A 12,643-nucleotide genomic window follows, 5' to 3' on the forward strand; every position below is an offset into this window, starting at 1 on the left:
AGGAGGTTGATGAGTATGAAGCAGCTATTTAAAAAGTGGATATTACATAGTGATTAGGTAACAAAACCCCCATAGATTTTATAGCTTCTGATGTGATGGCAGTTTTTTATTTAATTAATTCAGGAGACAAATTTTCTTCTCGAAAAAGAGAATTTGAACATGGAAACGGCTATCATGCTAAAAAGAAAAAAAAAAAAGAACCGTATGTTTGAGACAATCCTGAGTATTTTGGGTGGTGGTTGGCTAGTAACAGTTTGCTAGAAAATGTTATCTGACCTGTATTTTAAAATGAGATTTAAATAATTGATATAATGAGAGAGAATATTCAGTTACAGAAATAATTGCTTGGCACAGCTTTTAGAACAAAATTATTTAGTCCCAGTAAAAGGACTGCACCTTTAATCAGGGATCCTAATTTGATTTTTTAAATGTGTCTGTCGTTTGTCTGACAAGCCAAATAACAAATGAATTCTGAATTCTCTGAACGGGTCCACACGTAATCTGCATCAGCCGCTGCAGTGACTGCTGGAAACATGTAGCAGGAAATAATCACAGGAAAGTCAGCAAACACACAGGGCTAGGCTGGCCATATACAAGTGCTGTCTTCTTGTGTCAGCTAGCTATGGCTTCCTGTTTTGATGCCAAAAGGGTTTTTTTTGACTGCAAAACGTTCCAGTGTGCTGTGTAATTTTTGATCTGTCAAAAAGTCTTCAGCCTGATGGGTCAATCAGACAAACCCTTTGGTTTGGTCTGTCTTGTTCTGAGGCTCTGCCAACTAACCTGGGAGAAGGTGGGAGTTCTATGGTCCTGACAAATGGTCAAGCTAACAAGTATTTCTTGTCCAGTGGCTAAAACTGATCAAGTAAGGCAAACATTCAGCAAAGAATCCTTTTCCTACTTTGGAAGCACTTCTTAAACATTCTCACACAATGCAGAGGGTCATGCTGCACTTTAACTGTTCTCATCAACAGTTTGCAAGAAAAACTATGCAAAGAATTTATCACTTTAAATAAGAAAGAAAAGAGTTAAAGATAAATTCTTCTTAGAGGGTCTTTTTTCCCTAAACTGTTTTTGTACATCTTTCTGTGTTTGTGAACATCTCTCTGTTTAATTAGAGGTGTGAAAATTTCAATTGCTATAGAGATCTTTTTACATGAGGGTGGTTTTTAATCCTTCATTAAAGAAAAAAAAAATCAGCAGTAAATAGTTTAAAAAACAAAATATGAAAATGGAATTTATAAACATTTTTGGATATTTGATCTTCTTCATATCACTGAATAATAATAAAAATGAAGTTGCTTCTGTGCTCATGTGAGCAAACATGTAGTGCTGAAAGTCAATGTGTTGCTGTTCATGTAACTCATACTGATTTAGAATTCCCTTTTTTCATGTCCCTTTTCTCTTTCTGGTTATTTTCTAGATTCAAAAACCTGCAATGAAGTTGACCTGGAAAACTCTGTAGATTGGGAAGTGAAGACAATTACTAGTGCTATGAAGCAGTATCTGCGGTAAGGCTGTCTCTTGTTTATTTGGTTTTTTAGACTATAAGTTCTTAATTTAGTTCTCCTATGCAGTATGTTAAGCTGCACTAGTTGGTTTAGCCATATTTTGGAACAGGAGCTCATTTTGTACAAATACCACGTTTGTTATTTCTTTTGGGGGAAGCAAAATACTTTAGCCACGCTAATACTCATGTTCGTATGAGACAAGCTCCCAAACACTTTGGTGTTAGACACAGAAGCATTTCACTGATGGTTCAGAAACCTGAAGTGTTACTAAACTTGCTGAGAATCATTACTGAAAGTTGGCTAAGATTGTTAAAATTTATTTCCTTCTTGTGTTTGTGTGGTGGAATAAAAAGGGAGAAGGCTGTAAAATTTTTAATATTTTCCTCTTTTCCTTCTGACCCTTGCTCTGATGTTCTGTGTGCAATAGTAATAATATTTTGAGTGTCAAAATTTTTAAATAAGAACTTAAAATATGTTTGCTATTCAAATGGCTTTGCCAATTCCTAATAAAGCTGTTTTACTAAATTGCCTAAGAACATAAAATGTCACACTTTTGTGCATCTCTTTTAGTGTAACACAAACACTGTACTTTTAATTTGCTATTTTTATTAAATAAAAAATTAATATAATAATATTTTATTTATATGTATATAATATACTTAAAATATATAATAATAATTAATATCAGTGAGTGCTGCAGAAATATCATAAGGATACAACTCTTATATAGTATAGAAAAGTATAAAGAAAAAAAAAGCATAAGTATACACAGTAAAGTATTTTTCCCCTACAGTATTTCCCATCTGAGTGTTTACTCAGATAGGCAATATTTCATGAGCATCAGTAAAGTCAATATAGTAAATGGTTTTAACTCTGGTGATGGTGGTTGTTGTTAGGACCTTAGTGTCTTTCCAGTAAGACTTGTCCTTCTTACCATTTAAAAAGTGCTAATAAAGAATGAATTGCGCTAATGAATTGCACAGTACTTGTGTACAATCTTGGTGTTGAAACTGGAAAGGTATCTTATGATAGAGGCATCACTTCAGCTCATGGAAGATGGATGGATGCATTTAGTCTTATTTTCCTGATAATACCAAGTTTTCCTTTTGTTCTAGAAATCATTGAATTCAAGGGCCTTTGTAACAATGGTTGCTTTCAGTATGAGGATTATGCTACTGAATGTTAAAAAGGCTTCCTGATTAGAGTAAATGGAGCTAGAAGAAAATACAGTTAAATTTATTATATCATCCTTGTTTTGCAGAAGCCTTCCAGAGCCACTGATGACATACGAGTTGCATGGAGAATTCATCGTTCCTGCCAGTAAATACATGACTGTAGTTCGAATAGAAATCTTTTGTTGTTGTGCTGTTGTGACCTCAGGAGCACTCTGCAAATGCAATTCCAGAAAAATGCTTCATCCCAGTAAAAATACAGGAACAAGAAATAATAAATGATTTAAGAATGTATTTTAATCAGTATTTAGTTCCAGCGTGTGTCACATATAATATGACTGCCTAGCACAGTTTTTACTTTTATGGAAAAAGTTTTGGATAGCCAGGGTAAACATTTATTCTTATTATCTTAATTGCATAATGATAAGCATCTACTTAATCTGTGATTTTTTTTTTGCCTTCCATTTATAAAGAGTATGAAGTTTAGCAAAAGAAAATACATTCATTTGAGCTCATTGGGGTCCTTAAAGCACAGCTGCCTGACCCTTGTTTTCAGTGCCTTGCTAGCTCTGTGTGTAGGCTGGCTTGAATGTTATTCATGTATTAGAAGAAAGGAAAGAGCAGGCCAGATTACACTGTGGCAGTTCAAATACAGACTTGGAGAAGACACAACAGCATTTGTAGCTCAGTTGTATGGTATCTAGTGTACACGGATTTTTTTTGGAAGAGGATAGAGGGAAACTGTGTAAGAAAATTTTTGGCAAAGTATCAAACAGATATTTAGCTGATTTTCTTTCCAGCCTGTAGCATGTCTGGCAAACTGTGGAAAGCAAAATTAAAATAAACTTTGAGACAATTGCTTTATCATCTTCAGATTGCTATAATGACTTTCCAGGACTACAGAATGTGTTTTCTTCTGGTCCTTAATTCAAAATGAGAATTAGCTCAGGAAATTCATTGCCAAAGCACATGCTAGCAGGCAAGTGCTTAAACAAAATTTGACATCCTTACCTATGTGGTGAGTCTTCACGTTTGTATTGGAAAGTGTTAAAATAATTTCTCTACTTCTGAAGTTTTGCCAGCAGTTTCCTCACTTTATTTTTCTTTATATTATAATCTCTTTCAGAAAAGGAATTCAGTTTAAGTTACATGTTTGAGACAGTACAGTGTTCATAAATAGTAAACAGCTTAGTAAAGGAGTTGATTCTGGGGAGGGAAATTTAATCAACATTGCAGATCTGAGTTACAGTATGCTCAAAAATAGGTAGTCAGTTGTTTCCTATGTTGGCTATAAAAAACCAGCACTGGAAATAGCATGGAGTATCCTTTTCCCTGAAACTATTGGAGGAGGAGCCAAAATTAAAAGGTTTTCCTTCAATTCTGTTCTCTTTATGCATATCAGTATAGATTGAAATTATATGAGCTTTGTCTGTATCTTGTAATTAAATTATTTAGCCATTCTTTAATTAGAATTTTTGATCTCACATATACACAAAATAGTCTCACTTTAAAGAAGGCCTGTTTTTTCCATGAGAATTTTGAGTAGCTCACTAGAAATTAAACGTTTTGCTTTTTTGAAGCCTTTTTTCTTGCAATCTGTGCAGGGGTATTCACTGCAAAAGAATGAAATACAGCCCTAAAATCTACAGCAATATGCAAAGAAAAAAAAAATCTGAATCAATATGCACTGAAGAATCTGAAGAAACTGTGGTATTTTATAGAAAATACACTTAGCAATCAAAGTTGCCTTAGAGAAAAATGGGACCTGATCAGTGGTCCTCATGTTAAAATTTCTTGCATTCAGAATAAAGTCTAAATTTTTCACATCCTGCACTTTCTAGTAAGTATTATTATAGGCAATAGAAATGCTTCCATTGCTCTCATTATAACCACTACAGAGATGTAATTTTGTGGTTTAATGCAGCTTGAAGTAGGAAGATGGTTTATTTTCATCTTTTACAGGTTCTTGTTTTCATGTGTGTACAGTGAAACCTGAATGAAAACAGGGGCCAAAATTATTCGATTTGCCATGCAACAGACAAAAAGAAAAGCTCTTTGCTTATCTGTATTTCTGTACTGTACTAGAGATGCCATTGTTATTCAGAACCTTTGTCATAGTATTCTCTGTAGGTTTTTTTTTTTGCATGTTTATTCTTCTGTGTCTCCAGAAGTCATTAGGTTTTCTAAGCATTTGGATCTGCATGCAGTTTCCAATGCAAGGTAGCTTAAATGCAGTATCATTAGGTGCACAGTACCAACAAAACTGAATTCTAATCATGAGGACAATCAGTTAATGAAGCTTAAGTGGAAAGCAGTACAGTTCCTCTCTGTGGTACCCTGTGTAACATCACTGCTCACCTTGCAGTGTATTTTTAAGCACATGAGTACAATGCAACAAAACAATAACTGCATCTGTCTGACTTTAAAAATAGATCAACAAAGGCATCCTTTTGCAGGTGGATTGAAAGACAAGTTCTCAAAATAAGTAAATAAGATGGTAATTCTAGAACAATATTACTTGTGAAAACAAGCACATATGTTCAGTGTTGCTATGTTTGGAGATACATAAGTGGTGAAGTGAAGTGTGTGCAGTATGTTTCCGTGCAGGGGTGGGAGAAGGTTTGTGTTTCTGTGGATCTTATTTTACTTAATTTTTTTTTTGAGATATTTATTTCTATATCCCATAGAAAGTGGGAGTCCGGAATCTCGAGTCAATGCTGTTCACTTTTTGGTCCACAAACTCCCAGAAAAAAACAAAGAGATGCTGGAAATTCTGGTGAAACATTTAGCCAAGTGAGTGCTATGGCCTGCTTTCCTACCTTGTCAGAATTCCTGTCTTTACCATTCTTTAACTACAAAGGGCTTTAGTGAAGTGTGGCTGGAGCTAAAGCCCATTTTGATGCTGTCATCCTCAACCCCAAGAACCAAACGTGCAAAAGCAGACAAGACATTTGACTCACGCTGTGCATATTTTGGCGGGAAAGGCTGAAATCTAAGACGTTAATGAAGCCATAGAAGTATTTACTTTAGCAGTCCTGCCAGCAGCTGAGGGTTTGATTGAAGTGAGAAAGGGAACATTATACTTTCTTTCGCAAATCCTGGCAGAGGGAATAGTGGAGATCTGTTAGCAAATTTAAGTTGGTTTCACACTTGCCCTGGTCCAAGGCTAAGCACATTTTATATATTTAAGTTCAGCAAGAGACTGGTTTTGTTTTTAAGTTGCTACTGGGAGAATGGCTTTTCCGTTTTCCAGAATTTAGTAAAACTTTATTTGAAGAAACTTTGCAGAAAACAAGCTTCTAAAACTTAGATTAAGGAAATGTAGTGTTTTCATTCGTAGACTGCAGTTTCCAGCAGTAATGGAAATTTTTCATAACCCATTTCCTGTTTTTTCCTTCAATTCTTTTCAAAAAGTGTTTCAAAGCATGCCAAGAGGAATCTAATGACTGTGGCAAATCTAGGGGTAGTATTTGGACCAACCTTAATGAGGCCACAGGAGGAAACTGTAGCAGCCATCATGGACCTGAAGTTTCAGAATATTGTTGTTGAAATCCTGATAGAAAATCATGAGAAGGTAAGTTTTGCTTCATTTTCATGTTTCTGATCATTGTCTGAAACAATCTGCTAGCCTTAATGGGGTTAAGCATGGAATTAGTCATTAAATGAATAGTTTAATTCTAAAGACTATTCTCTATACACAGTACACTTTTGGTTATTTATCCTTGGTAATCATTCCTGTTTATAGGTGAGCTGACATTTCGGAATGCATGTTTCGTGGGAGTGGTAGTGCTTCTGTGTGCATAGTACACCAGTAGATTTGCATTGTGATTTTTGCTTTTGCTTTTTTTCTGAGCAAAAGTGATACAAAATGAGAAAAGAGAAAGCCTGGGTTCAGTTTCTGGCTCTTCCATCAAGTACTTTGACCAGGGTCTGAATTCATTGCTTTATGTTTTCATTTTACCTCAGAGTTCCCAGTGTAAAAAAGAAGACTTTACTGCACTCTAATTTTTATGTGTAAAAAGCATTATGAGTGAGCCAGGTATTAACACTTCCTTTGTTTTCAGCTGAATGTGTGTTATTTTAAGCCTTTGTATTTGAGGCAGTACTGAAAATAGAAATTGTTGTTGCTGCTGTTACTAAAGTTGCCAGTTACTAGAGTGCCTCACATGTACAAGGTACTGTCCAGGATATCACTGCATGTAATCTGGGATCTGAAATTAAAAATAGTAAGAAATTAAAAATAGTAAAAAAGTAATTTACTTGTCTCCTTATTTAGGTACTCCTTTGGGAGTCCCTTGTGTCCAAGTTGACTTCTCTAACTGGATGTTTAAGGTACTGAGAGATGGACAGCATCTGCCTAATTCTTACTGTCAAAAAAAAAAAAAGGTGCTTTGGAAAAATCCCAAGATGCGCTTTTTCCTCTCTCCTTTCTTAAGCACTCGGAGCATTGAAATTGTTATTTCCTTTAAAAGTTAACAGTGTTGAAATTGGCTATTTAAGTCAAGTGTTATCTAGTCTAAATAATATATGTTTCAGGCTTTTCTGACAATGTAATTATGCTCCCTCCCTGATTGATGCAGGCTGGGCAAAGCTGCTGTTGGCATAGCTGTGTCCACATGGTGGGTTTTGTTGGCTTAGTTGACTTAGGGTGTAATGCTGTCCTCACACGCACACTGAGCAGATATGGTATTGTTCTGCTGCAAAAATACTGGGCTGCACATGTGGCTCAAGTTCTAAGCAATAAATATTCCAAGAGCTGTAAGCCATGGTATTAATTTTGGATCTTAGAAATGAAAGTAAACCTTGCACTTGAGCTCATGATTTCAAAGCTATTGAGGTGACCGCACAAATTAAAGGAAGTCAAGAGAGAGCAAGCAGAGCCAGGGTGTTTTAATAACATGTGGAGGTTCAGTTGTGTTTATTCAAATCACCACAGATTAGCACCATCCTATTCTTATGCCAGCTCAGTCACGTCTCTGAAAACTGGACATCAGTTTTACATTTGAAACATTAGTGGCCTTTCTTGCTCCTCTGAAAATGTGGAAAAGCAAGGAATGGAAAGTACATCAGTATAATACTGCATCATTTTCCATAATTTCTTGGTTTTATGCCTTCTTTAGAACTAGAAGGGTATAATTATTTTAAGGGATTTCTGTCATTTCACTGCCAATTCTAACAGTGAACTTGTCATCAGTGGTCTGCCTGCAGCAACCTCTCCCATTCTAGACCTGCTTCCAAAATGGAAGGCAGCCCCAAGTGTGACCTCTGTGTGTTTATAACAAAGGCAATGGAGAGGTGTGTTGAGACATTACAAAAATTTTATAGTCAAACTGAGTACACTGCTTTTACAAGTGACATTTCTTCGTTTAGGGGAGACCAAAGACCTAGTTTTAAAGACAAGCAAGGTCATTGCCAATCTAATGTTCATTTTATGTTGTTATTTTTAATTTCTATGCATTTCACACTTTCTGAGAATCTTGCTTTCAATATTTTTATTTATAGCCCTGGTGAAGTCCTAGGAAATGTCACCAGCTGTGGGTTAAAATATTTTAAAATATTTTGTTCAGCCACTACTTTGACTCTGCTAATTTTTAGCAGCTTCTGCCGATAGGAGCAAAATTTGGAATTGTAGGAGAGTGATGGAGTCAAGATGGAGTGTGACCCTTCACACTCAGTGCATATGTAATTTCCAGCTCTGGTACTCTGCTGAGAGGCATTTCTTTTCCCCTGTAGCAAAGGAAATGACCAGCAAACTTTCCAGCTGTAGAAGCAGGAGCCATCAGCATGTCTGGTATAAATACAGAAACCTGGTAGGCAGGATGGTAAAAAATGGTTAGGATTCTTCAAATATTTTTCGATTCCATCAATTCCCATTATGTGTTTTGTGGATAGCTTTATTGAATGAGAATCACTGTTCATTTTTAGGAGACATAATTGGGTTACTGGCATTGAAATCTTGGTGCAGTCATTCCAGTATCATCACTTTTTGTTTAGTTAGAGAATTTCTGTGCAATGAATGTGTGGAAACCTGAACACAATGACTTGCCCTAAGAGTATAATGCTTAGTGAATTAACTGGTTTTATTGTTTATTTTTGGTTTGGGTTTTTTTTTTTTTTTTTGGTTAAGCTTTATTGATACATACATCCTCCTGGCTAGAAACCAGTCAGTGCCACTTCCACCTTGTTTACAGGTTGCATATGTACGTCCAATTCATGTCTGTGAACCAATTACAGTGTGCTGAGGAGGGGATGTTTTGCAAAATGCTGAGATTGGGACACTGAAGCTAGACCATACAGCCTGATGTGTTGCTTAAATGGCATTAGAATTGCACAATGATTAAGACTAGGAAGGGATAGAAGAGCATCAGGGAGGGAATTGTTTAGCTTTTGTCAGTTCTAGGCAGGTCTCTGTCAGGCAGAATATTTCATAGTGCCCACCAGAAGGTGAGCTGCACAAGCAGACCTCTGCTTTGAAAGAAAAACTCAAAAGCTAGACCCAAGCTGTGATATTTTACTCAGGACAGTCAGAACCACCTGCTGTGGAAGCAAGGACAATCCAGAGGATAATTAGACCCATAAAATGTCTTGTTTTGCTTCTGTCCTATGGCTATAGGGGAAGGACAGCCAGATTTTGTGTCCTGTATTTTTCCCTTCACTAAAAAAGCATCAAGAAATTCATGTTTGTGTCTCATCATTATGTTTGTTTTGCTTTGAGGTAACAAGCTCAGGAGCTGACTGCAGCTGTGCTTGTACAGTGCCCGGAGCAATCTTGGCCTGTAGGTAATCTTCTAATGGCAAGTCTTTGTCAACTTGGCCCCAAAAATAAGGTTTTGATTTCTCTTCTTTGCCTCCTCCAAATGAGTTTCAAGGGTTTCAATTAATTTTTCTTCTCATGGGCTTAACAGATTGGAAATCTTGGACATTTTAGCTCTTCTGGTCTTTTCTCTGACTTGTGGTGAGGAAGAAGGGTGGTCCATGCCACGGCAGCATGAAGAGCATGCACATGATTATCTTGCTGTTTGTTATAGTGTTTATAGTGTATATAGTTGGAGTGAATGTCACTATTCAAAGGGCTTGTTTATTTGCCATTTAGAGATGCCTCAGTGGTAATGTGAACCATTTTGGTTTCTCAATTCCCTGAATATTATTTTAAGAAGGAAAAAAAAGGCACCAGGATAAAAAAAAGTCTAAGAAATGAAAGAAGATGAGGGAGGAGGTTGGAATAAAAATCTCAGTGGGACTGGAATACTTAAACCAGCGTATGGGGGAGGAGAGGAGAGTGAGTACAAATAGCAAGATTATAAAAACAGAAAGAAGATTAAGATTACAGTGAAAGAAAATTAGAAGGAAAAAAGCGAGGGGCTAGACCTAGGAGTTCCTGCTGGAGACTAGAAGACCAGAATCTGAGGAAAGGGAATAGGCTTTGTAAAAGATACCTTTTTCTCAAATTCAAACAACCTATGGGCAAAATTATCTCAAAGACACTCAAGCTGAAAAGCTCAGTATTTCATATATATAGGGCAGATGCCTTTTCTCTATCAATCTTTCTATAAAGGGGAAAGATTTTACATATTTTAGACAAAATGTCTTTGGCTTAGCTTTGATAGGTTCAAAATAGTTTTAAGGGGAATTTTTTTAATGAAATACTTTTTTTTTCATACTTTGGGCACTTTCATCATTTCTTTTTTAAACTAGAAAAGGAAGAGAAGAATTTAATACTACTGAGCTCTTAAGCCAACATCAACTTCACGTAGTAATCCTTGAAAAATCTTGTCTTAAAGCGTATTACAGTGCATAATACATGCAATATTCGTGAGACAGAAGGAGTGGAAGGGGGTGAAGTCAGTTTGTTTTAGAGCATGAAGCAGCACAGTCTCCCCTTGGCAATCCAGCAGTTCTGTTGCAGGTGAATGCTTTAGGGTGGGATGCCACTCTGCCACATAAACTCGAGACTATTTTTTGGCAACAGAGCAGATCTTTTGAAGGGACACATGAGAGTTACTGAAGAGGGTTTGTTTCAGCTTTCCTGTTGCTTTGCCTTTGGCTGCAAAGGGGGACCAAGAAGCAATGCAGTGTAATTATGGTGGTTCACTGTGGTGCAGCAATTTGAAACTTCCACAAGCTGAATGTTTCTCAAGTCAACAAACTTTGGACTTGGAGGAGGAAAAAATGACATTAAAATATCTCCATTAGCACAGAGTTTGTGGTAAAGACACGTGAGGGTATTCAGGAGGGTATTCAGCGCGTGCTGAACTTGAAGCATGTAAGTAATCAGAAGTGTCATTGAAACTGTTGCTGAACTTAATTCTAATTACATGCCTTAATCATTGGCTGAGTCTCAAGCAGAAAGGGCAACACAACAAAGAGGTTCTAGTTGGAGTCAGAGCAGCTCTTTTGTTCCACTGCAGTGTGAGCAAACTCTTTAAATCCCTTCTCTGCCCTGTAGATAGCATAACACCCTTCCATGTGAGATACACACATGTGGTGGTAAATTGACTGCAAATTTTTTTTTTTTTGTTTAAAAGACTCCAGTTTTCTAAATGTGGTCTATGCATAGCAAGAAGACTGGATATCAAATCTCTACTCACGTTTTGTGACTGCAGTTGATGATATTAGAAGCAGTCTGGATCAATACCTGGATTGGTATGCTGCTAGACTGGTCCAAAAGAAACAAAACATGCACTGTGAGAAATCATATTATATTAATAAAGAAAATCAAAATAAAAGTCATGATCTCAGGGGTCTGAGAGACCTGCTGAGATGCTGTGCTACAAATACATAGCACATAGAAATAGTATAAAGATTTCTGACTTTTTGATTTGCCTACCTTATTTGCACTTAATTTGGGGGAACCTCCCTCTACTTCATACAAAATTTCAAAGTGATAGAGATCTCATCTTGTGCTGCCCACAAGCGATGTTCCTAAGTAAGTAAAGAAAAAGGATGATGAAGGAGTGGAATTCAAGTGACTAATATTTGCTTCAGTTTTGATGGTCAGGGTGCTGTGCTTGCATGTATGGAGGAGGCAGCAAGGGAGAAATCCTTATGGAGACTGCCAAAAATAAAATCTTGTTAGTAAAAGAAAATATTCTGTAAAATATTGCAAGGGACGCGAAGAGAGGAAAAGTTGTTGTGCTTCTGAAAACTTTAAAAAAGTAAATTCTTATGCAGAAACTGTGTGACATAATGTGTTTTGCATGTACTCTTTGGAATTCTAGTAAGCTTTTGCCTTACCAGAAGGGCTAGTGTATTTCAAACTATTAAACATTTTTTTATTAAAAATACGTGGCAGTCAGCTGATAATACTTTTATTTGCAATATTTTCAAGTGCACGCTTCTTGCACTGGTAAAGCATCAATATTTCATTTCAACGTACAATAAAACAGGGTGTTCTTTATCTCCAAAGAGCCTATAGTCATAATGCAAGGGAAAAAAATGTATTTTAACAAAAACAATGAGCAGAAAATACTTGAAAAAGCAATGATGGTATAAATCCTTGTAATGGCAGCAAGGATCTCTGTGTAAAAGAAAATGCTGGCGAGGCTGCAAGGTTGGCTGCGGTTGGAACTGTGTCATTTGCAATAATCTTGAAGATCTTGTAATTTCATTCTGATGCTTTGCTTAGTGACAGTGTGGTAGGGGGTAACGTGGGGTTTTATACTTAATTATCTGTTCATAAAATCTGCAGTAAGATAGATGTGTGTGTGTATATATATGGTGGTTTTGTGTGTGTATGCACATGTATATATATGTTTTTACATATATATATTTATTACAAATGAAGGGGAGATACCTGTGCTGTGTTTGGCCATAGTTGTTGATTTTGCTGGGTCTTGACTTAGGTTTCCAAGTGCCATCTTTCATCTTCCTAGGACCTCTTACACTCTTTGTAAAAGAAAATCCATGCAAACACTATCCTTCTGCATTATTTTCCTTTCAGAAGTGTGTAATGTTTTAGAAATC

The 12,643-nt window shown here is 36.4% G+C and overlaps 1 protein-coding gene across 1 annotated transcript in view; it reads left to right on the forward strand.

The window, feature by feature from the left end:
- ARHGAP10 (Rho GTPase activating protein 10) overlaps positions 1 to 12,643 on the forward strand; it is a 138,323-nt gene that overhangs the window by 83,718 nt on the left and 41,962 nt on the right. The window contains exons 15-18 of the mRNA XM_084204241.1: positions 1,421 to 1,508; positions 2,770 to 2,828; positions 5,368 to 5,473; positions 6,095 to 6,254. Coding sequence (XP_084060367.1) covers positions 1,421 to 1,508; positions 2,770 to 2,828; positions 5,368 to 5,473; positions 6,095 to 6,254 — 413 coding nt within the window. The remainder of the gene's footprint in view (positions 1 to 1,420; positions 1,509 to 2,769; positions 2,829 to 5,367; positions 5,474 to 6,094; positions 6,255 to 12,643) is intronic.

Source organism: Fringilla coelebs (assembly GCF_963513975.1).
Source record: "Fringilla coelebs genome assembly, chromosome: 4".
NCBI classification, from domain to species: Eukaryota; Metazoa; Chordata; class Aves; order Passeriformes; family Fringillidae; genus Fringilla; species Fringilla coelebs.